General features: G+C 43.2%; 1 protein-coding gene across 1 annotated transcript in view; it reads right to left on the reverse strand.

The window, feature by feature from the left end:
* LOC115042019 (keratin-associated protein 4-6-like) overlaps positions 1-22104 on the reverse strand; it is a 53764-nt gene extending 31660 nt beyond the window's left edge. Inside the window, 1 exon segment of the mRNA XM_029500014.1 lies at positions 22051-22104. Coding sequence (XP_029355874.1) covers positions 22051-22104 — 54 coding nt within the window.
* Between the last annotated feature and the right edge of the window lie 2035 nt (positions 22105-24139).

The raw sequence follows: 24139 nt of genomic DNA on the forward strand, positions 1-24139 counted from the left end.
AAGCTGAAAACAACTTTTACTTGTTTCATCTGCAAATCTGGTTTGTTTGTTTCACTGTCAGTTCCATCTACAAGCTGGAAAATAAACCTGTTAGATGAACATCGGGGGGGCAGCTGCAAGTCAGACTGTGTTGAAGGCTATGGGAAAATGTCCCTCCTCCACAGTAAAGGTTTTCCTGATGAATTTACGGTCTCAGTCTGAAATACAACATGATGCTCATTTTTGGAATGATGCTCCATTTTAGAGGGAAACAGAGCAGGAAGGTGGGGAGGGGTTACGGGACCTCCAAGTATTGCTTCAGAATCCAAAATGGCCGACAAAACAGAAGCTAACAAACTGATGGCGACGCCACGAGGGCTCTGATTGGTGCTGCCAGTTTCACTGTTTTACACACAGAGGTTTAAATTCAGTTGAGTGTTGCAGCACAGACATTACCAGTCGCAGCACGCACACATATCTGCATGTCTGAATCAATACTGTTGTTCTCTTCAGTTTGCTGTGACAGTCGAGGCAGCAGAAGAGCTGCTGCCCTTCAGCCCTGCGGTGGCCTGGAGCTGCTGCTCTCCACTGGGGGGGTGGGGACGGTTGACTTGCCCCCCCCACCATTCAATGCTGTCATTACTGATGGCACGATTATTCACAAACAATTCCAAAGATTTTCTTCCTTCCTTGTGAATTTGTCTTCAGATCTTTGTCTGAGTTGGATGATGATGACGACAACACGTGCACGTCATGCTGCGGTTGTTCCATTCATTCTTCCCCCTATCCAGTACAACATGGCTTTCTATTCAAAAAACAAAAGATTACAATTATTTGTGTGATTTTTCTGTTTGTCTGCACATCATATTTTATATCCAGCTGATACAGAAAACAAGGTTGTCTGAAAACATTCTCCTCCTTTCTGTTGGCGCTGCACGGAGAGGGTGTCTCTTCAGCATGTCACAAGGAATCAAAGGAGCACTAATAGAAATTACAGTCAAGTCCAACCCATCCTTAAATCCCCGGCATTAAGATGCGGAAATTATTCTCAACACAGTTGTTGACAAATGGCAATTAAAAGATTTGTTAATGTCGAGTGATTAAAAACACTGTGGGCATTTCACAGGGAAATTCAGCATGCAAATTGTTTTCTCTGCAACTGCTGGTGCTGCTGGGTTTGGGTGAAAAGCCCTTTTTCTCCCCACCGTTATCATAATATTAAAGAGCTGTCACTTCTTCTGTAATGGAATGCACAATGTGGAGAATTTGCATTTTTCAGCAGCTATCTTGTTTGTGCCAGGATGAGCAATTATTGGCAAGATACTTTTTTTCCCATCAGAATCATGAGATAATTCTTTTTCCTCCAAAGAAGCTGGTCAGTCACAGTCTGACTGGTTTCTTCTCACGTTGTGTTGTCTGATTTGCGTGGGACAGAAGCAGGTAGTGATTCCTGGGACACACTTTAATCAGGAGTGTTGACCGGAGGCAGCTGAGAGGAATCACCGTTAACGACCACGCTGGGGCTTGAAGAGTTACACACCTGAATTCTTCTCTGAGCGTTTTAGGATTATTTCACTGCAGGCTAAAACCTTCAGAGTGACACATTAATGCTGATACTCCAAGAAAAGACTTCCCCATAACTCCATCATGAGCTCTCTGCTGACTGTGATGGATTCAAGTAAAACTGTAAGTGTTGAAGACATTCATCGTCTGTGTGTGAGGATGTTAGGTAGACATCAGGTGATGCTCAAGCATCAGCCATTTTGGCCTCTGACTGGAGGAGCGCTCTTTTTTTAAACCTTTTTCTTATTTAATATCAAAGTCAGAAAACCATCTCTCACCCAACTGCACTTGAGTTGTGTTTTGGCCTAAAGCAGCAGCGTGTGGCCTCGTTCTCACCGTTGCTGTCTGATCTTGTGATAAATGAAAAAGTGGTCCATGCCACTGAGAGACAGTTTTCTGTATTCCTGTTGAAATGTGGGGGCGACCCGACCGCTGAATGCTGTCGGTGCATAAACTCTGTCTGTCTTCACTGTGCCATCAAATAATAAAGTGAAAAATGTCCAAATGAAAAAGTTCAAAAGTAGAAACAGGTTGAGTTGAAAACATCTTGGCGTTTAGAGGTGCTAAAAGAGAAACTAAATGGTGTGATGTGCTTCATATAAACACAACAATAACACAACTTTTTTACTAGGAAGGAAGGTGACATGACAACGAGTGGTCTCGTGCGCACACACACAAAATTTGTTGTGTTCTTTATTGCAGGCGGTCGGTCCATTAGCAGCTCTCCAGTCCGATGAAAATCTCATCTCTGATTGGACGAGGAATGTGTGAAGCTGCGCGTTTGTGCTTCGTGCGTGTTGCATCATAGAAATTGTGTTACAGCTGAGCTCAGACAACACGTCCAGCTTCCAGCGTGGGCCGTGGTCATGTCTAGTTAACGGTCGCCCAAGCAGTTAACAGCAACAGTCCCAGTTATCAGCAGCAATTAAACCTACTTTATATAAACTGTTGTAATGGTGTTCAGAGGAATCAGGTAATCTGACGGTTTAATGGTGTTTCAATGACGTGAAGAGGCTTAATGAGACATCGTTAAGGTTTCAGCTGCGTGTGTTTTTAACAAATATTTATATTTGAGTGTCCTCGGGGTAAATTAGTGGGCGGGAAAAGGTTGATCTAATTTGATTGCGATTATGAGTTAGCTTTAAAAGAGTGGAGCCTCATCATGACATCTCTGCTCAGAAGCAGCTTTATCTCAAACTGGGCCCGACTGCCTGTGGGAGCACTAAATGAAGCCAGCTCATATCTGCGTTGTTCGCTGTTATCTGTAAACATAATGACAACACATTACACATTTAAACCCAGCCACTTGTCTCAATGTAAATTAATTAAGTCACGATGAGGAGCTGCTGGATGGGAGGAGGGCGATCCATTTCAGGTGTTTGTTGTATATATAAATATACAATCTTGTCATTGAAATGCGTGCTTCATCTCTTATCCAACATCTCCTCTTGTCGCACTTGGTGGCTGGTGGCTGTAGCAGTCCCATCCCATAATAACAACTGAAATGATAACAATTTATGATGCCAGTAATGTATTGTAATGGACAGTGATGTAAATGGGATGAGATACATTTAATTAAACGGGCAGGGCGGCCCAGCAGATGGTGAATCTGTCCAGTAACTGAGAGGTCACCAGATCTGTAACAGCCTAATGTGTCCATCCAGCGCCATGCTTCATGTCCATGTGTCCTTGAGCACGTGGACACGTCCCCCTTCACTTTGTGAAATACGAGATCAGAGTGTTACACTCATTAGGCAACGAGCGGTGATGGCCTTGTCATTAAAACTGTGACTTTGAGAATTTAAAGCGAGAACAAACTTAATATAATTAATATAGTTGTGAAGTTTGACCCGTGAACAGATGCACAAAACTGAACACACAACACCAGAAACATGCAGACACTTTCTTTTACATTCATTTCCATTCCAACAATAAGCCATAAATGGAGGGAGGCACTGTGCATCAGAAATAACATTAAATAATGCTGAAGACAACACACAATTACCTCAAATGAATTATCAGTATTCTTTATGCTTTTGTTTTTGTTCTCCTGGAGTTTTGCTGGTATCATTTATGAAGTTAATGATATGAATGAATTCAGCTGGGCTTCATGTTGCGTTCACATGGTCTTATTGTGTGTTTGCATCATTTCCTTGAGCCGGTTCGTATCAGCTGAGACAGTTAAATGACTATAAAAACCATCGTCATAAAGGGAACCTCAGCAGCTGACACTGACTGACAATCCGTCAGTCCTGTGGAAGCTGTTTTTCTGGGTCTCCTGATGAGGATTTGGATCCTGCTCTTTTCTGAGCAGTTATTTATGAGTCAAGCAGCAGCGTCCCGTCTCCGTCCTTCCTCCCTTCTGCTGCTTAGTTAACTTGAGACTGTCTGCTGAAACAAGATGTTCATGGATCCATCAGTCCCATATGGCGCCGACTGTTCAAAGGACGCTGATCGCAAGAAATAGAAAGAGCCAGCTTGCCTGCAGTGCTGTTATGTCCCATATGCAGACTGGGCCGTTTGCAGGCTCTCTGACAGACAGATGCCATCTTGATGTGTTTAAGTGGGTTGTCATCTGTTCAAGAGATGTTTATCTTGCCTCATTTTTGGTGAGCAGAGCAGAATCATTCTAATGACACTTTGGTCGAGTCAGTAACGATTAATCCAATAAATAAGGCACATAAACAAACAAGTTCAGAGTGTCACTCTACTTTTAACCACATGGAAGTTTTCCCACCCAGATTTTCTACCTGAAATGAACCAGCCAGTAAAAAAAACTCATTCATTTTATCAACCCAAACATGCTGCATTGTGTTGAGACGTGTCAACAACAACAACAACAACACTGAGCACTTTCATTTCAAGCAGGTTGAAGGAGAGACATTTCTGTTGAGTGTCAAATTTGACGGTGAGATTTGTGCATTAGCCAATTCACTAATTAGTAAAATAAAACTTGTGGAGTTTGTTTAATCATTTTGCTGTTGTTTTTTGTCAAGAAGACGATGGCATCGTGTCCACGTTGGGTCCAGCTCAAAAGGAAGAGGTGGCAAGAAATTCTATCCAGTCAACAAGTGAAAAGGTGAAGCAACAGAAAACAGATAATGGAGAAGAATATTTTCAGCCACCGTTCCATGTTTTCCTTCGTGTCATCGTGATGGTAAAGAAAACAAGTGAACTGTCCAAATGAAATGAAGCACTTGTTTTTCTAAATGCATCAGCATACATTGATGTGAATGCAGAGTCTGTCTTTCCCTCCAAGAACATCAAAAGCCCCAAATATTATTGTGGGCATACTGTCAGTTGGAATTCAATGACATGTCAGTTTAGTTTCAATGAGGCATTGAGGGGGAAATGAAACGGAGCAAAAAGCGCCATCTGACGGGACAGCTGTCAGAGAAGATGCTCTCCTCCCCGCTCTTTGTTTCTGTTTTAAGTGTAGCAGGAGGCCTCGTGGAGTTTGGCAACAGAGCACACAAGGAAGAGAAGTTGGTGTTTGGCTTGGAAAGTCAATTAAATTCACTCATGTGTGAATTATGACAACAAACTGATGGCAGGACAAAACAGTCGAGCTGCCCCCGTGTTGTTGTCGCCACTTTGGTTGGTCAAGTAGGTTGTTGATCTGCCAACAAACTGAGGTGTTTCTTCCCAATCTGCCCATTTGAGCAAAAAAAAAAAAGCAAATTCATAGCTGGATTAAATAAGTCTGCACATGCACTTCCAAGCACCACAGCCATCACACCGAAGGCCTGTTGGACCACAGCAGGACAAACCAGAATCCAGAAGGCAGAAGAGCCTGAAAGTGACAAAAGGACATTTCAAATGTGGGAACGAACAGGTAATCTTTCTAGGAGATGAATTTGCACCGCCGAGGCCAACAATAAAAAAAAAAAAAAAAAAAAAAAAAAAAGAATGCCAATGTTAATCTGAGCCCTGTGGAACTCCAACAGGAGATCCAAAGTCTTTTTTTCTGCACGGCTCTTTCTTGGACTGCACAGAATCTAATTAAATTACAGGTTTTATTGAGGAACAGAAGATTCGCAGAGTTAATGAGCTTGTTAACTGCCAGTTAGTCATCTTGTTAGCTTGATTGCTAATAGAACGCTAGTTCATTCAGAAGACATTTGAACCAGCATGGAGCAGATCATTCTCCGACAGACAGAGAGAAACGGATGGTGCACCAGCACAGAAATAATAACTCCGGTCAGCAGCCAAAGACTGACAGACTGACGAAGGTACACCGTTTTTCTGCTGAACTGCCTGTCGCACTTTAAAACAATAGAAGATTGCTATCCAATGTTTTCTCTGAGATCATTTCAGGGGAAAAGCTGAACTGTTGCATGTTTGATTTCAGACAATATTGTTCTAAAAGTAGAAAAAGTGGGTACGTGGTTAACGTGTTGTTTTAATGAGATTTGTTTAAATCATTAGTTCATACTGGCAACAGGAGAAACATGGAAATGATTAAAATACTGTCCGTGTGAGAGAAAGCAGGAAAAAGAAGAAAGGCTGAAACTGGTCGAAAGCCGTCCAATGACATAATGGTTGAATAAATTTACACTTCTTCTGCCTAAAATATGAATTCTGTCAAAAAGATTTAAAGTTTCAGCTACAGATGAAAACAGAAATCAGATCTGGTCTTCGTCAGATTTCAGATCAGATTGGTATTTTGAAGCTGATGGTGATTGTTCCGTCCATGCAGGTCTGAAGTGCCACTCTGGGGCCGCGTTGGCCGGGGCAATCTCCGATTAAGAAATTAACAATCTCATTACTTCCAGAACTGCAGCAGGAGATGATCTAGCAGACGGTTAATGAATGCGGAAGGACTATTACTGATCTGACTGAAGATTAACAGGTTTTATTTCCGTTGGTTTCTCATTCTGCAGGTTTGATCTCTAATTTTATGCACAGCTTCCCAACTGGCAACACAAGGCAGGCCAACTTCCTGTTACAGTGATGGAAACATCCAGATTAGATTCCCGATGACGGAGCCACTGAGATTTTAGTATTATTGGTTTTTATATAACACTGTCCCACCAAACTCACTGGGACAGCAAAAATCAAAAAACGCCATAGCTAGGCTGAGTAACTTTAGAAAATGTAGAATCTCCAAAGGACCAAAATCAATGCTTCAATGTTCTGCTACAAGCTAGCGGTCAACGAACACTGATTTAATAAGCCCAACATCCTTTTCCTTCAGACTTTAGTGGGAAGTCCAGAGTTTCGGTTTGAGATATAAATTCTTTGTTCTGGTGACCCATCCATACAAGGCCGAAGTGGGTGAAGTGAAGTTATGGCTCCGCTCAGCAAAACAAGTACGACATACTTCAACTGTCCAGGAAAGAAAAGGTGACACAACCATGTCGCTGCATCAACCAGCTGTGTGTCAGATGAAGGACGTTCTCCAGTTGTCAGGTCTTGTTGATGCCATTGTGTTCCTCAGTGTCGATCTCTCTGTCGGCAGCGAGCAGCTCCGACTGCAGGTCATCGCGGTGGACAGGTGTCATTCCTCACATCAACGTCTTTCTGGAAACCAAACGAGGAAAGGCCTTCGTTCCAGTGTGTATCTAACTCAGCCGGTGTGTTTCCACTCTGATAAAGGGTGGAGGTGCAGGGGAAGGATGTTAATGGCTTCACAGACCATATGTTCAGACCTTTTTAGAGTCTCGTCTTATGGGGGTCACAAGGATCCTCAAGCATGACATGCACATTCAGCCAACTGTTGTTCCACGTCGACACCATCTGTCACTTTTCTGTGGCGACGCAGCAGCGGTGAGAAAAATCCACGTTTTGGTTCGCCTGTGTGTTCAAACGCTCCGTTCAGTTCGTTGGTTCAAGACTGAGGTGGAAAGTTTTCTTCTCTGCATCTATTTTAACATTCATGCTACTTAATTACGAGTAAACTGGGGCCTGTAATTGGTCCCAGTTTGGGAGTTTACGCGCCCAGTTCTTTGGGAAATCTTCCAATAAGTTGAAAGTGTATTTACACAGCAGTCTGCGGTGTGTACTCTCCCCCTCCCATTCTTGGCTGTAATTTCACTTTTTGAATCCTCTTTTCTTCAGAGGTCACAGTGAGTCAAGCATTACAATAATTATTGTCTCCCTGATGCCACGAGTCTGCAGACAGAAGACTTTGAAGAGTACAGTGCTGCAATTGTCTGCGTTTTTGTTTGGCCTCTGTGTTTCTTGGGGAGTTAGTTAATTACAGCATCTCCCTGATTTAATCTCAGGTTGTGCTGTGTCCTCAGCAGGGCATGTGGAGACAGGCAAATGACTTTGCGTCACCTGGTCAGCAGCTTTGCAGCCGGATGAAGCCGAAGCTCAGAACCATTTCAAACCTCGTCTTTTTCCTTGTTCAAGTTAAATTGGGTCATTGGCTCTTGTCTCTCACTCTTCAGCTGTATGAATTTACTCGGAGCAGCAGGATTATTGACTTCCAATAGAATCACCACTCCTGCAGTACAGTAATGCAAAAAGGCCGTCATTAGTGAGGAATCCAAAGGACCAAATCAACATGCTGACATTTCAGTGAAAGGAGCAGTTGATTTATAAGAAACATTTCTGGAAACAGCTGCACACACGACTGAGCTGATATCAGCAGGGCTGAGAGGAGTCAAGCACGGTACGCATATTTTCATAAGTGCTTTCTGCTGCAGTCGAATTAGATTTGATGTTTGAGTGATGCCGACTTTGTGTGATGTATGATTGAATGGAAATTAATGGCAGCTTGTTTTGTCAGCTGTTACTGGCTATCTCTCCTTTCACCATCTGCTGAAAGGAGATGGTCCTTCACTTTCCATTTCTCAGTCTGTCAAAAGAACAGATTGAGATGGACCCTCTTTGTTCAAACCCATGGATTCCCCACTTTAACCGATATATAAATGCTTCATGAACAATATCTGGAATTTCATCAGAAATATCAGAGGGAGGGTGTTTTAACTGAACCAGTGTTTTCTCTCCACTGGCTCCTCTGGTGTTCATCATCGGTTTATCTGTGAGATAAAATGGTTTTACAGTAATAAACAAATAAGCCACGGACTGAAGAGACATTTATGCTTGTTTCATTAGGAGCAGCACACACACAGGTGTGTTACAAACCTTTTTTTTTTTTTGACATGACTGGATCCTCGTTCCTCGGCTGCACAGACAGAACCCTCCACACACCAACAGTTTCTCCCCACGTCAGGGAGTTCACCGAAATACACCAAACACACCTGTGTGAAACCAGAGGTGGTGGTGGTGTGTGTGTGTCTGTGTGTGTGTGTGTGTGTCTGTGTGTGTGTGTCTGTGTGTGTGTGTGTGTGTGTGTGTCTGTGTGTGTGTGTCTGTGTGTGTGTGTGTGTGTGTGTCTGTGTGTGTGTGTGTGTGTGTCTGTGTGTGTGTGTGTGTCTGTGTCTCTGTGTGTGTGTGTGTGTGTGTGTGTGTGTGTGTGTGTGTCTGTGTGTGTGTGTCTGTGTGTGTGTGTGTGTGTGTGTGTGTGTCTGTGTGTGTGTGTGTGTGTGTCTGTGTCTCTGTGTGTGTCTGTGTGTCTGTGTGTGTGTGTGTGTGTGTGTGTCTGTGTGTGTGTGTGTGTGTGTGTGTGTGTGTGTGTGTGTGTGTCTGTGTCTGTGTGTGTGTGTGTGTCTGTGTGTGTGTGTGTGTGTCTCTGTGTGTATGTGTGTCTGTGTGTGTCTGTGTGTGTGTGTCTCTGTGTGTGTATGTGTGTGTGTGTGTGTGTGTCTCTGTGTGTGTCTGTGTGTGTCTCTGTGTGTGTGTCTCTGTGTGTGTATGTGTGTGTGTGTGTCTCTGTGTGTGTCTCTGTGTGTGTATGTGTGTGTGTGTCTCTGTGTGTGTCTCTGTGTGTGTCTCTGTGTGTGTGTCTCTGTGTGTGTCTGTGTGTGTCTCTGTGTGTGTGTCTCTGTGTGTCTGTGTGTGTGTGTCTCTGTGTGTGTATGTGTGTGTGTGTGTGTGTGTGTCTGTGTGTCTGTGTCTCTGTGTGTGTCTGTGTGTGTGTGTCTCTGTGTGTGTATGTGTGTGTGTGTGTGTGTGTCTCTGTGTGGCCACAACCAGGTTTAATGTCATGATGATAAGGATGATGATGATCAGCTGGTCCCCCCCCCCCCCCCCCCCACACACACACACCTGCCTCCACTCCTGATATTAAACAGGGAGGAAGTTCCCAGTTAGAAGATCCATAAATATGATCAGCTCATGAACCTTTTCTACAGATCGGACTTGAATTCCTCGTGCACATTTTCAGGTTTACAAAGGTTGATTTACAGCCACAAACTTTTGAATTATTCATGAACATCCTTCAGCAGCTCCTCATCTTATTGACTGTAAATCAAAGTGATAAAACTGAAGCCATAAATAGATGCACATGATTAGCAACAATTTTCCGACCGGCTGCAGCTTCATGTATTGATTGATTCGGCCTCCTCACGGGGCTGGACCTCATCCTGACCTCACCACCCCTTTCGCCATGTTGAAGGTGAAACACCAACTCTGTGATCTGCACAAGTCGTCCAGTCGAAGAGCAGATATATCAGCTGCTGTAACGTGAGAATGAAGATTCAAAGCAGTTGACGTCGACGTGACAGAATCTGCTGAAACTCTCAGATTTCACATTTGTCATTTGCCTATTTTGACGGCTCCAGTTAAAATCCTCCTCAGTCATTTATGAAAGGAAGCCTGAAGGGAACCGATTCTGCTCCAGCAGTTTGACATTGTTCAACAAAAATGGCCATCTGGGAATCAGAGAGAAGCAAAAAGTAGAAAGAAAATACTGTGGACACGAATACTTGATAATCAAATTAACTTTCCAGGAGTGCCATAGAACACCTGCACAGAACTGATAAGATAAAGAACGGGAGGGCAGAATAATCACAAGGGAGAGGAACCCTATGAAAGACCAAACAAGGTGGAGGATGAGCAATGAATAGCTTAATGAAGATGTAACAGCTCAGAAATGATCTATTTCCTGTTTAGTCTCTTGTGTTCTCCGTCTCCTTTCTTCTGCTCTCAATATGAACTCATTATACGGACCATCACAGCAGGCCGCTCTTCAGAAGGATTTGACCGTGAACTGAATTAACGCTGCTGGGTCACCGAGGAGTGAGATCTTCGACGGCCACTCTGAACTTCACTTCTGACTATTTCCTGACGAAGCCGCTCTTCATAATTGCAGCTCATGAGAATTTGTCGCTGTCTGCACTTTTTAAAACATCACACTGTGTTTGAACTGTGTTGAACAGGCTTTAATTGTGAAGAGTAATTTTCCCTCATCTTATTTCAGGTTTCTTAAAATGAGAGTTGTGGGATGGAAGTATGACCTGGCTGCTCCGAACCTCCCTCGTTGTGTCTCCAAACCTGGACCTGGACTGTGGGTTTATAATGTGAAGAGCTTTAAACATTCATTCTATCATCTGGCCATTGAGGCCGTCCCTTTATCGTGCTTAGTATTCGTATTGTCTGTTGAAATCAATAGGAAAATGTCCTTCTTCCTCTGATTTATTAGCTCAGTAAAGGAGTTTCAGGTCTCACTTTCTGGGAAAATACACCACGAATGGACAAATTAGAAGAAACAGCTGTTCATTATTTAAAGCCCTCATAATGTGAGAAATGCATCTCTGAGTTTCCAACATTAAGTTTCCTGCATCTCAGGGAACAACAAAGGAAACAGGAAACAGGAAAGCTGCATCAGTGCCCCCGGTTAAGAATTCATCTTCTCACTTTTATCATTTCTACACACAGCAATTACTGAGTGGTTGTATTTAGGGAATATCTAAAGTAATCCCCAGGGATATTGGAGGATATTGGGCTGCTCGTGGTTATGAAACCACCCCATTACTCAGAGATCCCAAGTTCAGCTCTGGTTGTAGGAGCGTTTCTGGAGCCCGAAGCAGAGATGTACATTTATGGTGATTTGTGAAACTATTTTAAAAACGGTTGCTCTTTGGCAGCTGGCTGAGCTATTATGGCTGAACAGTCAAATTCAGCAGTGGACTCATGACAATGCAGCAGCTTCAAGTGGAAGATGAAGAGATGCATCAAATATAGTCAATTTTGAGTCCAACATTAACCAAATTTCATTGGGAGAGTAGCTGGAAAATTGGCCACTTTTCCTGATTATTACTCTGTTCTGAGCTCATTTTAACCCCAAATTGCTGCAGTTAAACCAAAACAAGATCTATTTTGAATTGAAGTGTCCGCAGGTCTAACGCTGTATAATGCTGCAGCCCAGTTCAGAGCAGAAGCTGAAGTGCAAGCTTCTCTTCATGCTTTTGTGGGGCGTCATCGCCTCCACTTTTCCACCGAAGTGTCTCTGGTGGTACAAAGCCACGGCAGCCATCTGGTCAGCCTGTCTGCTCACCGCCTCTCCGGCCCCCTCAAGTGTCACTCAGCAGCCTGGTGGGTGCGAAGCAGCGAGAGAACATTCAAATTATAAACTCAAATTACTAAGGTTAATAGTTGACAGTTGCTGTGAACATACAGTACTTCATGGATTCTCAATTATTGAGCCAAGTGGCTCTACCCTGCCGGGACACTGAACCGGATCTGAGACCGGATCTGAACCTCACATTCAACAAGCACAGAGTCGCTGCCGTTTAAGGCGAGTTTGAGATGTTGTCATTTCATTGTGATGGATTTGTATTTAAGACATTTTTTGGTCATTTTTGTTCCTTTATTTGATTTTGCCAGAGAGAGTGGAGGACTGACATCTGCCGACCATTTCACTAAGAAGTCGCACTGATGTGTATTTTTTTAAGAAACGGAACTAATGCAGGACCAAATGAAGCCCTTGATAATAATAGAGGCGGTCAAGGCAGCAAAGATACAGTCAACATTTTGCATATATTTCAACCATTTGTGTTAATAGATTCCCTATCCACGTATTGGGCAATATTCGGCAGAACTGCATTTGTCTTCATGCATAATCAACATCCAGAAGTGTTTCCTTGACCTGCAGAACTGCTGTGGAAGTCTATGAAACCTCTGGCGACATAAACTGGAAGCAAAGGTTTGAAAACGAGCCATAATGAGCGCAGTGAGGGATCCAAAATGCCGTGATGAAAAGCCCAGTAGCAGTTCACTCCAGAAAGGTCCTCATTTAGGAAAATCTGTGAGCGCAGTAATGCACCTACAGCATCCAGGGCAACGAAAGAGCTGCTCAAACTTTCAGTATTTTTCTTCAGACAGCTTGTTTCTGTTAAATGCACTCATCTGCAGCCGCTCACAGAGGTCAATTTAGAATAAAATAAAGGAGTAAATAAAGGAATATAAAGGCCTCTGTCTGAGGCACAGAGACTCTGGGTCACACCGGCTCTGCAGCACAAACGCTGAGTGTTCCCTCCATGAGGCAGCTGTTTGCTGCTCCCCGCTGAGCTCCTAATGAGAATGAAATCCATCCACCAACAACACGAGTGTGACTGTTTACACGCTGAACTTGTTAAGACGTCCTTATTTCACACTCCTGCTCTCAGACACACACACACACACCCCGAGCAGCAGTGTGCCACACACTGAGGGCCGTCACGTGTGTTGTTGCACACGTCCAACCTCTCAGAAGTCCTGGGCGCACACAGACATGGATATATAAACTCTGTACATAATCATCTCATTCATCCGTCCTCGTTATCTGCTGATTTCTTGCCTCTCAATTTTTTCTCCCTGATTTGATCTCTCCTCCGACTCCAGCACCTCTTTGTCTCCCCTATCTGCTCCGTCTCTGAAGTTTCACATCTTCGCCCGCCTCCCTCTATCTCTGTCTCGGGGGAAAGTTGTGCAGAAAGCTGCAGACAGTGAAACCCGTAGTCAAGACTGTTTACACTAATAGCTGTGATTTTCATTGGTGCACTCTGGATGAAGTAAGCAGAGAAGAAGAAAGGAGAAGAGATGAAGAGTGCAGTATAGAAGATGGACAAGCGTGTGAGTCCTCGGTGTGAAAGTATGTGTATTTATGTGTGTGTGTGTGAGCCCATCTGTGTGCAATTCAGTGTGTGTGTGGTGGTGGCCTGTTCTACTTCCCCCCATCTGTCCCTTTTGCCTCGACGTCCAAACAGCCTTCTAATGTGCTGTCCAATAAGCCAATGATTATCATATCGGTGCAATATTAGCTTCTATCAGCGGCTGGCTGAGGATCAGTAATTGCTGTCCGTGCAGAGGAAATGGGAACGGAAATTACATCTGCCTGTACAAAGAGATTGCTTCCTTGTTACTCCTAAGGGAAAGTGATGACCCCCCTCTGTGTGTGAGCGCGCATGCACTTGTGTTATCTCTAAAGTGTGCATGTTTGTGTATATGTGTGTATATTTAAGCCCACAGGCTTCCTGTTTGTATTTCTAATGGATCTTCTCAGTATGCAGATGAATGTGACACGACTATTAGAGAGGAGGTAAAGACAAATGGAGCGCCGGCGTTCAGGTGACTGCTGCTCCCCGGGAAGAAGCTCTTTTATTTCCATTAAGAGAAAGAAGCAGTTTCATAAAGACCGGCCTCCGGACGAGTGAGAGCGCCATTCGAGCGCATCTGTTAGTATCGAGCAGAGTTTATTCTAATGCACACTCTTTGTTAAAGGCTGAAGGCCGAACACATCAGGAGGAATCTTCAGTGCTCAGGGAGGGGGGACAGGCTGCTGCGGAGAGACACACTAAAAATCATCTCATCATCCTGATTAAAACATCCTGCATGTTTTAGATGATTCCTGCTCCAACACACCTGATTCAAATGATCAGCTCGTCATCCAGCTCTGCTGAGGTCTGATCAGGAGACACTCTTTTGAATCAGGAAACATCCAGGACACCTCTGGTCTAAACCAACAACAGACCTCAGTACTGTTGCTGTGACATCACACAAAAACTATGTGGATTTTTTGTTATTTTTGTGTTTTCACAGGATAATTTCAGCATTTAGAGAAGCAAAGCAGGAAAGAGTCCATCTGAGAATGAAATGGAATCAAATCAACTCAAATCAGTGGTCGTTCTCACTCAGTTTGAGCTCCTTCACTTTAACAAAGGCCAGTTTGTGTCAGTGTAACAAAACCTCCTCATACGCATCCATGTTCGGTTTCAACACTTTGTGTTTACATGTGTAATAAATGTGTAGTTTTCTTTTTCAATCAATTGGATATACATTATGTAAATGTTCACTTTATATATTCATGAACATTTTCCTGCAGTCTGCCAGGAAGGAGATCACGTTAACAGTGAAAAGGCTCTTTGGAGGGAGGGTGACATTGTGTGACTCATACTTCTATGTCGAAAACTGGGAAACATCTGCTGGAAGCAACAAGGAATCTCATCTGGTTTAGAGTCTGAAGGTCTTTTACTTTTCTCTCTACGACACAAAATCTGCTGCAGTGTAGATAAAGTTTCATTTTCTTTTCTCACAGTTCAGTTCATTTGACTAAAGACAGTTTTTTTGGAATAAGTTACTGGAATTTCAAACAAGTACGGACGTGAGTTTTTCGGAAGCTAATGACTCATGATCAAAGTTAAAAGTAGCTGGAACGGCTCACTTGATGAAAATTAGGCTCAGTAACATATTAAATAGATTATTTCTATTCTGAATCATTTCTAAGAACATGAACCGTTGTGGCATAACGAGGACACGACACATCTTAAATTCATCTGTTTCTGTATCAGGTGGGGTTCTGGAGGGGCGGGGTCACCCTGGACAGACCAACAACCGCTCAGACCGACGGACAGTTTAGAGTCACCAATGAACCCAAACAGGACGTCTGTGGAGGCCCCAGGACCTCAGAGAGAGCCGCTGTGACAGCGTGCTCCACGTCTTACATAATGTTGAATTCTTTACGCACTCGGACAAAGAAACAGACAGATCTCTGTAGGTAGATGTAGGCAGAGATGGAAGGATGACTGTTTTAAATTGAAGCACAGTTTGGGGCATTATCGCCAACACCGCAGTGTGTGGGTGTAACTCTGACAGAGATCATTCTTGAGTAGGATGGAAAAAAAGCTGGCTGGACGGCTCCATCAGGAATCCTTCCAGTTCCTCCAACTCCTTCAGACCAGGCCTTCACCTCCCACTGAGGAAAATCTTTTTTTTATTCCTGCTTTTGTATGTTCCACTTGCTTCTCTCATGATTCTTATTCATTAAGTTGACTTTGTACATTTTTGCTTCCTCTTATTTTTTTTTATCACGTCCCTTCATACACTTCAGTCTTGTCCACTTGGAGGAGCACATGCACAGCTGCTGTCCGTCGTGTCCGCACAGAGGAAATTGGACATGTGAGGCCTCAGATGGAGCATCCTGTAGACTTTGAGTATCTGAGGGTGTGAAAGTGGAACAGCAGCCTGTTAATTACACTGAATGAACTGGCTGCATGGAACAAACACTCTGGGCTCTGGGAGCTGGACCAAGATCCTTAAGTCCTGTAAAATGCGAGGTGGAGTCTCTGTGGATCTGAACTCTGTGAAGTTCTTCAGCAGACTCAGCTACAGTAGGACCAGTTGGACCAGACCACATGGTCCCGCCTTGACCCCTGACCCTGTGGTCCAGTGGTTTTAAACTAACCTCGTCACACTTGACCATCAGGTATGGACCCAAATGATCCATAGATGAGAAATGTTTTACTTTAATGTTGTCACTCACTGTTCTTGTCAGAGATTAGACCGGCTTCACCTTCATGATTACAGCTATTTAGTTTAATGCAAATGAGTTAGATGATTTTTACTGTCACACTGTGACTGCTGGTTTGACCTCTCCTCCCATCTGTGTCCCCCCCCCTCCTCCCACAAGGAGCAGAGACAGGACGGAGGAGGCGAGGAGGCTGTGTGTGTGTACACAAAGTACAACTGTACAAGCCAATCAGAATGGAGTACAGAGCAGGTCGGCTCCACCTTCACCTCCTTAAAAATTTTTCAAGATGGCCGACAGACAAACTTCAAAGTTGAGTTTTTGAACCAGCTCCGAGGCTGATGGGCTACTGATACTGAGAGCGGAGACACATCAAGAACGAGAACTGTTCAGTCTTCAAACCACATCAAATTCACAGCAAACCAGCACGTTTTAGTTCTTCCCTTCCGAAATAATCTCTTTCATAACGCAACACCATTGATACAGACTTTAACGCCAGGCAGAAACTCTTTCAACAGTCAGAGCTCCATCTGTCTGTGGCTGACCTTTGACCTTTGTGTCTGGAGGTTTCATTTCTTTATTTAGACTTTTTTATGAATCTCTTTCTGGATCCAACAATCAACTAAATGTTGTTCTAATGCCACAACATCTTTTTATAGTCTCCACTTTGGCTGACGGAGGCTGTGACAGCTGTTCATGACACTTTGACTCCTTTGACTTTCACCTTCCTTTGATTTTCCTGAGCATCTTCCTCTTGCCCTCAGAGAGCTCCATCGAGCTACTCTTGACTGCCGTTGGGACTGATCGAAGGCCCCGGCAGCCTTCTTGTTCTCGTGGTTAATAGTGGCCCACCTACCGTTCTCTCCCAGTCAAAGTCCCCCCTCTGCGATCTCTTCACCCCGGCCTCCTCCCTCACGCTGCGGATTGATTCAGTGGCATTGATCCCCTCCACCTCTTCACCTCCTTCAAGAAGACTTACTGACGTAGCTGTCACACTTTGATCACACGCCAACTCCTGTCACATTTCTGCCACCAAAACTTGTTCCTCACAGGAACTGTCGCTCATTTTCACAGAGGAAACTTATCAGTGGTCTAAAGGTACAATATGTAATCTGAGTAATCCAAGTGGATGTCATGAAGCAGTGTGGGATTATGGGAGTTGTTGTCTTCACCATCTTTCCTGTCAGTGGAGTCGAAGCCTTCCTGTTGAAGTCTCCTCCTCTCTGAAACAAATGGACCTCTAAAATGTTTGTGTCTAGATCTACAAATGATCAATATCAAAGAAGGACATTACAAAAACATAACTTTCTTTTTGGTCAACCACAATTTGATGAGTGTTTGGTGGGAACATAACAACCAATATCCAGATTTCACTAGTTTATAAAGTGATCTACATTTTATTTTTGTACTTAATTGCAGCCAAACATGAAGAAAGTTTTAAAATAATGACAAAAGTCTATTTTGCTTGTGGAATATTGTAACATATAAAATCACAAAACAGTAAAATTTGAATCCAAAAGGATGAATGTTAGTAATTGACATTTGGGTCATGCAAAAGTAAATTACTTTTTTCATAGTTTTTAGCCTTTTTCTCCAAGAGTGTAATTATGCACTCACAGAATTAATTAAGAAAGGAGCTTTTGAAACAAACCCTGCAGTCACCTGCATTTATTTAGTGAAGAAAAGGAGAACATTTTATTTCAATAATTTAATGTCAATTTCATAAATACATCAAAATATTTCAGATGGCATTCATGTCTCAGAGGTCTTACAGTCTGTACAGAATCCAACTCGCTCTACAGAAGGAAAAAGTCCAACCAAAGGAAGCACGGACCAGGAATTTAGGGATCGTGTTCCTAGAATGAATGAACATGTAACTGATGTCATGAGTCGGAAAAAAAGGATGAAGTTTATGAGATTTCAGTGTTGGCTGCTTTCTGAAAGGAGAATAAATGAGCCGTTCTAACAGAGACACCAAATATCAACGCAATTGGAGATGGATGATTTTTGCTGTGGAGTCATCTTCACTCTTGGCACCATCTCTCACTTGTTGATTTGCCACATCACTTATCTGCAGTAGAGCTCGTACCTTCGACTGACTGCGGCCAAGAAGTGGAGGAATAACAGAGAGTCTGAAGTGTGTTTGATCTTCATTTATTCAGCGTCAACCTTGGAAAAGAACCAACGGACACTGTAAAAGACCATTTGTTCATTAATTCATAGTACACGTCGTATTGCAAATGCTATTTATGTCATTCCTTGGATGAAAACACCATTTTTTCCCTCCAAGCCTTGGAACAATTACATGAGCTGGGAGCCAGGCAATCTGTTGGTGTTCTTCAGTTATGGATGGCTGCATAACTTCATTCCTCCTGCAACCGGAACAACTTTTTAATCAAGTTAACGCTTGCACCAAATCATATTTTTCCTTTAGCTGAGCTGACCCCCCCCCCCCTTTGTCTTTCTCTTTCTTCAGTCTTCTCCTCCATTGCCACAGACGCAGCAGCCCTCTTCCTTTTTTTGGTATATTACCCTGTCCCCGCTAGAATGGTTCAATTGTTTCAGCTGAAGACAGAGTCCATAAAGTGCCATTAAAGATGTATCACCACAGCAGCTAATTTTTTTCTTATCCATTGTTGAAGCACCTCCAGGACTCGCAGACTAACAGATTCTTTTCCAGCCCATTTGCAGCCCTTCGTCCCCCCCTGCCTCACAGGCCTATTGACTCTGTAACATACCCATAAGCTACAGGTCATCAGCACTCTGCATCATTGATGAAGCGCTGACACTTAACAAAGGGCGTTTGCCCTTTTTTGTCTCTCGACCTAATTGGGTCCATTCGTGGAGAAAGAGGGGGTGAAGATAGAGACGCCACGGAAAGGAGGAGAATGTGTGGTGATTAAAAAAAAAACAACAACAACATAAACCCTGTGTAAGGAAAGTAAATAGATGGAGACAAGACAGATTCATTTCTGTCCCCCAGTGTCAGAAAAGGCCTGATACTCCCACAGAGCTCTGCCTCCATGATACTCATGGCTGATGCACTGAATCACCTCTCATCCGATCCGGTCTGTCTCACTGAGATTTGCAGTTTGTGGGCTGAACACTTCATCCTCATTTATATTTAACAGCAGTAAATAAAACCAGGGATTAAAGACAGAATGCAGCCGGCAATAAAGGGGAGGTGTTTGCTCTGTACGACCGATCGGACCATGGGGAAGACACAAGGAGCGAAAACTATAATATGAAGACAATATGAATTCTATAAATCGATGATTCATACAAAAAGTAACATGGTTACAGCCGCCAGGAACCGCAAAGAATGCTGGAAAAAAAATCTCTTTAAATGTGTAAATTACCGGGATTATACTATCATATAATCCCCCAGTTGGACAAAGGGGGACTCAGGAGTAAGTCAAATCAAATCAAATCAAATCAGATTTATTTGTATAGCGCCAAATCATAACAAAGTTACATCAAGGCACTTTACATATAGAGCAGGTCTAGACCAAACTCTTTATAAATTTATTTAAATTCGTCTATCTCGTCCGTCTATCTCGTCTGGACAATCAAACAGGTTAACTCCAGAGCTCCTGTCTCGGTTCTCTGGCCGAGAACTGGACAGGCCATTTTTCCCAGAGAGCTGATTGGTCACCACCCCCTCACTCCCTCCGCCCTATATAGGGAGATGAATGTAGTGGACTATGGAGTGAACTCGTTCACAAAATGAACAATCGCTTTCGGACACTACTTTTGGTGCCGTTAATTGCGTCATTGCTGTCACGAAATTAAAATGTACCCAACTAAAGACAGAAATAAAACTGTTCTGCTTATCGCTGCTATTTTGTTAGAGGCTTTTGATAATCTTGCACTGCACTGCAATTTTTATTCTCATATTTGGTCTCTTATTTTATTTTTATTTTCTATTCTCTTGGCTCTTAGGCACCAGTTTTTAATTGTAATCTAATGTTACTTGACTGTCTGATTATACTGTGTTGTGCACGATGCTAATGCTCTTTACATTCGTGAAAACAGTACGTTTAATTGCCTTGCTTTTGACATGTGTGGTAAAACAAGCTGGAATAAACTTGCTCACCATTATTTTCTGTATTTTGCCGCCACAACATGTGTAACTCGTGCCTCTCATCTGTCATCTGTCAAATCCATCAATTGTTGCTGCAAGCACAATGCATCATGGGATATCTTGCTTGGTTAGTGAGCATTGACTATTCACTACTTTTCACAATGCCTTGTGGGATACTTTGAGTGCGTTGCATTTTGTCGCGAAACATTGGCACACCACAACAAAACGACCAGCTCCCTGCACAGTGCGCTGTGGAGTGATTAGTGGTCTCGGTGAACCGAACTCGGAGGAGCAGAACTCCCGACCCGGTAATGCTCCAACGTTACCTAAATGAACTGAATGCTGCTATCGTAGCTTGTCAGGGATTGAAGCTGTTATTTTTTGAACTTTGAAAATCTAACATGTGACAGCATATTAGTTCAGAGCTTGAGGACTGTGACTGTTGGTAGTAGTTGATTTTGTTTAAATATGCCATATTGTGAATTTACGGGTTATTGTTGTTCAGATGGTTGAGTTAAACTAGCTAACAACTGCTAATGTAAGCGGTCACTTGTTGCCATAGCAACAGTAAAATTCATGTAAGGACTAATGAGCCACGTGCATTTGGTCCCGCGTTCGGGACAAACTGAGACCCACTTTTTCAGGCTGACCGAACAGCTCTGGTGTCAAAGCGACCTGAGCTAAAGTGTAAAGTAGTCCCGCTGTCCGGTCCGGGAGGCACGAAGCTAACGGCTAGCATGTTAGCATGTGTGCTAACGCTTTGAGGACAGACCAGGACCGGACTGAGTCCGAAGGAGCCTGGCTGTATGACGGACGCCGCCGTTGGACCGGCTCCGGGTGTCTTCCGCCGGCCTGTGAGACTGCTCATCATGAAACAGACTGAAATACTGCCGTTAATGAATGAATTTAAAATGGTTGAACAATCCCACAGAAACAAAGAAAAACACCCCTGATCTGAATTTAAAAGATTATATTAACCTCATTGGCTCGATGACAAAGCTTAACTGGACTTCTCTAAGGCAAATATAAGTAGAAGTGTGGTGGAGTCAAAAATGGTACATTTAAGTAATATAAGGGAGGAGGAAGCAGATTAGCTTTGTTAGCGTCCACCTCTGCAATTTTCTTTGTCTGCTTTTTGTGCAGATCCACATTTAATTTGGACGGGGAGACGCTGTGTTTACAGACACTCAAGGCTGATTAAGGACATTATAACTGGTTTATATTTTTGGGTGATTTTCTAAAGCTCATTACAGACTGACCCAAGATGTCGATAAGTGCGTGTGATGATATTGCCCACTGTGAATTTTTAAGGGGGGTTTGTTGGTCTTTTGTTTTGTCATTTTCTTGAGAATAGGGGCAGCTAATTTTTCTATAATAATTTAGATTGATTTTAACTAATGTGCTAAGGAGGTGTACGCTCTCTGTTATTCAATAAGATTTTCCTTAAAAGTACGTAAACATTTAGATTTAGATTTTGTTGATAAATCATTTTAACTCATTTTACCCCTTGTCAAGTGCATAAATAATATTTGAAGCAGAGGTACATTACAGATCATACTCAACACAACATCACAGGTGATAATAGCAGAGACTGAAAAGTGAAAGAACCCAGAGCGCCGGGTCTTTATGAAGTGGATACCTAGAGAGTGCTACATATCTACGAACTGGCAGGCTTCACTGTGGTTTCAGTCCAGGTAGACTGATTAATATGATGTGAAGACATGTTTGTGTTGGTAACTAAAGGCACCTTCACTGCTAATGTATGAAGGTGTAAATTTAGTTTGCTGCCCAACAAATAGAGTGAGCCATCCTCTGTCACGTGTTGACAGATCATGGTCATCTCTCTGACCTTCTGCGGGGAGGCTGCCTCGCTCGAGCTGATGCCGGCATGACACCACAGCATGTCGTGGTCAAGTCAAAGACAAATCGAAACCATCCACCATTGTGCTTCGGTGGCTGCTGATCAATTCTTATCTCGTACAGGTGGAACATTTCAGTGCAAAAGTTACATAGTGTTGCTCTTATGCCACAAACAGAAGCACACATGGAGAGAAAGCTCTTCTTCTCTGATGGAACCACTGCTTTACAGAACGTAACTCTTGCATTTCTGATGGCGATCTAACGCTGTTAGAGCTAAATACAAAAAAAGTGCTCAAATTCTTGAAGCTCTCCAGCCGAAGAGGATTTCTCCAATCACACACAAGGTTGTGCTTGAATGCATAAGAGCAGAAACTTGATGTGGAGAGATCGAGTGCTCACAAACTGGATCGTTCCTGGATCATGATCCCAAAGCCCCCACACTGCTGCATGACAGCACAAGCTTCATAAAGTAGAGATAAAATTCATCGCTGTGAATTTCCCTGTAATGCTCTGTTGAAAATTCTAGAGTTTGTCTCAGAAGGCTTTTCAGTCATGGCTGTGGAGCAGAGTCATAAAGATGTGGCGATTGAAACCCTGGCAGGATGCTGAGATCCAATCAACACCCTGATCCAGCCACATCAAGTGGCAGGAGTGGTTCAGGTCTCAGGATACCTTTCTCTGTGACACCGCCGCCCTCACCCTGCCTGTCTAACGTTGTTATTAGCGACATTACACACTTCTGCTTTTACATTTTTCCCGTCTCTTGCCTCATTGTGACTCGCTGACTCTTCATCTCATGGCCTCCTTTGTTGTACAACACAGCAGCAAAAATGCATTTAAAGGAAATATGCATGCTGTTTCTGCCTCCACTGTTGATAGTAAATTCATCCACTCAAGTGGATATCCTCAATTTCCCTCCTTCTCACTCCATCACCTGTTTTATTCTCCGTCAGTCTCTTGGATCTGCCATATATAGTATCTGTGCTGATTATTATGGCGGCAGAACAACTGCTCTCCAGTCCAGATTTTATACAGTTGACAAGAATAGATGTCACCGGAGCCATGTTCTCTAATCTTAACTGAGATGAGACAATGCTTGGTTTGGCGTGGTTAATGGGTCAGTGACCGTCTGTGCAAACACGCCAACAGATAAACAAGGCGTGAAGATGGGAGGGGCGGGGGGAGACAAGAGAGAGGGGTCGATGGGCGGCGAGGCCTCCAGACAGGAGATGATGAACCACTACAAAGGCAAAGAGAAATCAAAATGGAAATGAGGCCCTACCCAAGTGCACTCCAGTCTCCAACTAGACAAATCTGAAAGCCAGGCAGGAGTGTATGTGTGTGTCTGTGTGTGGCTTCAGACTACATTTATTGGGGATGAATATGATGATTTACGGCACATATATGAATAAACAAGATTAAGGAGCAGCTGTGCTGATGCAGGTGGTTTAATCTGAAGATGAAGCAACTGACGTCTCAGTGGCTCGCAGGTTGATCACTTCTGGTTTCCTTATAGATGATAAGTGTTTAATGAATGTGATACAGCCTCATGCTTTTTTGTGATTTGCTCTGAATGACTGAATAAATATTTTCCCTCCAGCCGTATTCAGGGTGTAAACTGACATAAGACTGGAGGATCTTTGTTGTCAGATAGATGTGAAGAAACTGTGTGAGTGACAGTTTGACTGTGCTGGGAAACTGAACGAGGGGCTTTGGAGCATGAGCGGGAGAAAAAGTTCCTTTCTGAAATTGCTTATCCATGGAGATTGTGCGCTTTTCTCTGCCAACTAATAACTTGAGTCAGACTGAGCTGCAGCTGGTAGGTAACTATAGGTAGTTAAAATCAGCTGCAGACAGTCAGCTCTGGCTGACTTTGGTTTGATCAAGAATAATTTGTTGAAAACTATTAAAAGTGTAAATATACATAAACATGTCATGTTCATGTTCATGTCAGAAATCTGTAAAGACCTTAGAAGTAAAAAGTAGTAACGACTACAGCACATCTGGTCAGAGAACAGAAGCTCCAGCAGAAACAAGTTAAATATCTGAAACCTGACTGTTGGTCAGTCTGATCTGTA

Source organism: Echeneis naucrates, chromosome 4, assembly GCF_900963305.1.
Source record: "Echeneis naucrates chromosome 4, fEcheNa1.1, whole genome shotgun sequence".
NCBI classification, from domain to species: Eukaryota; Metazoa; Chordata; class Actinopteri; order Carangiformes; family Echeneidae; genus Echeneis; species Echeneis naucrates.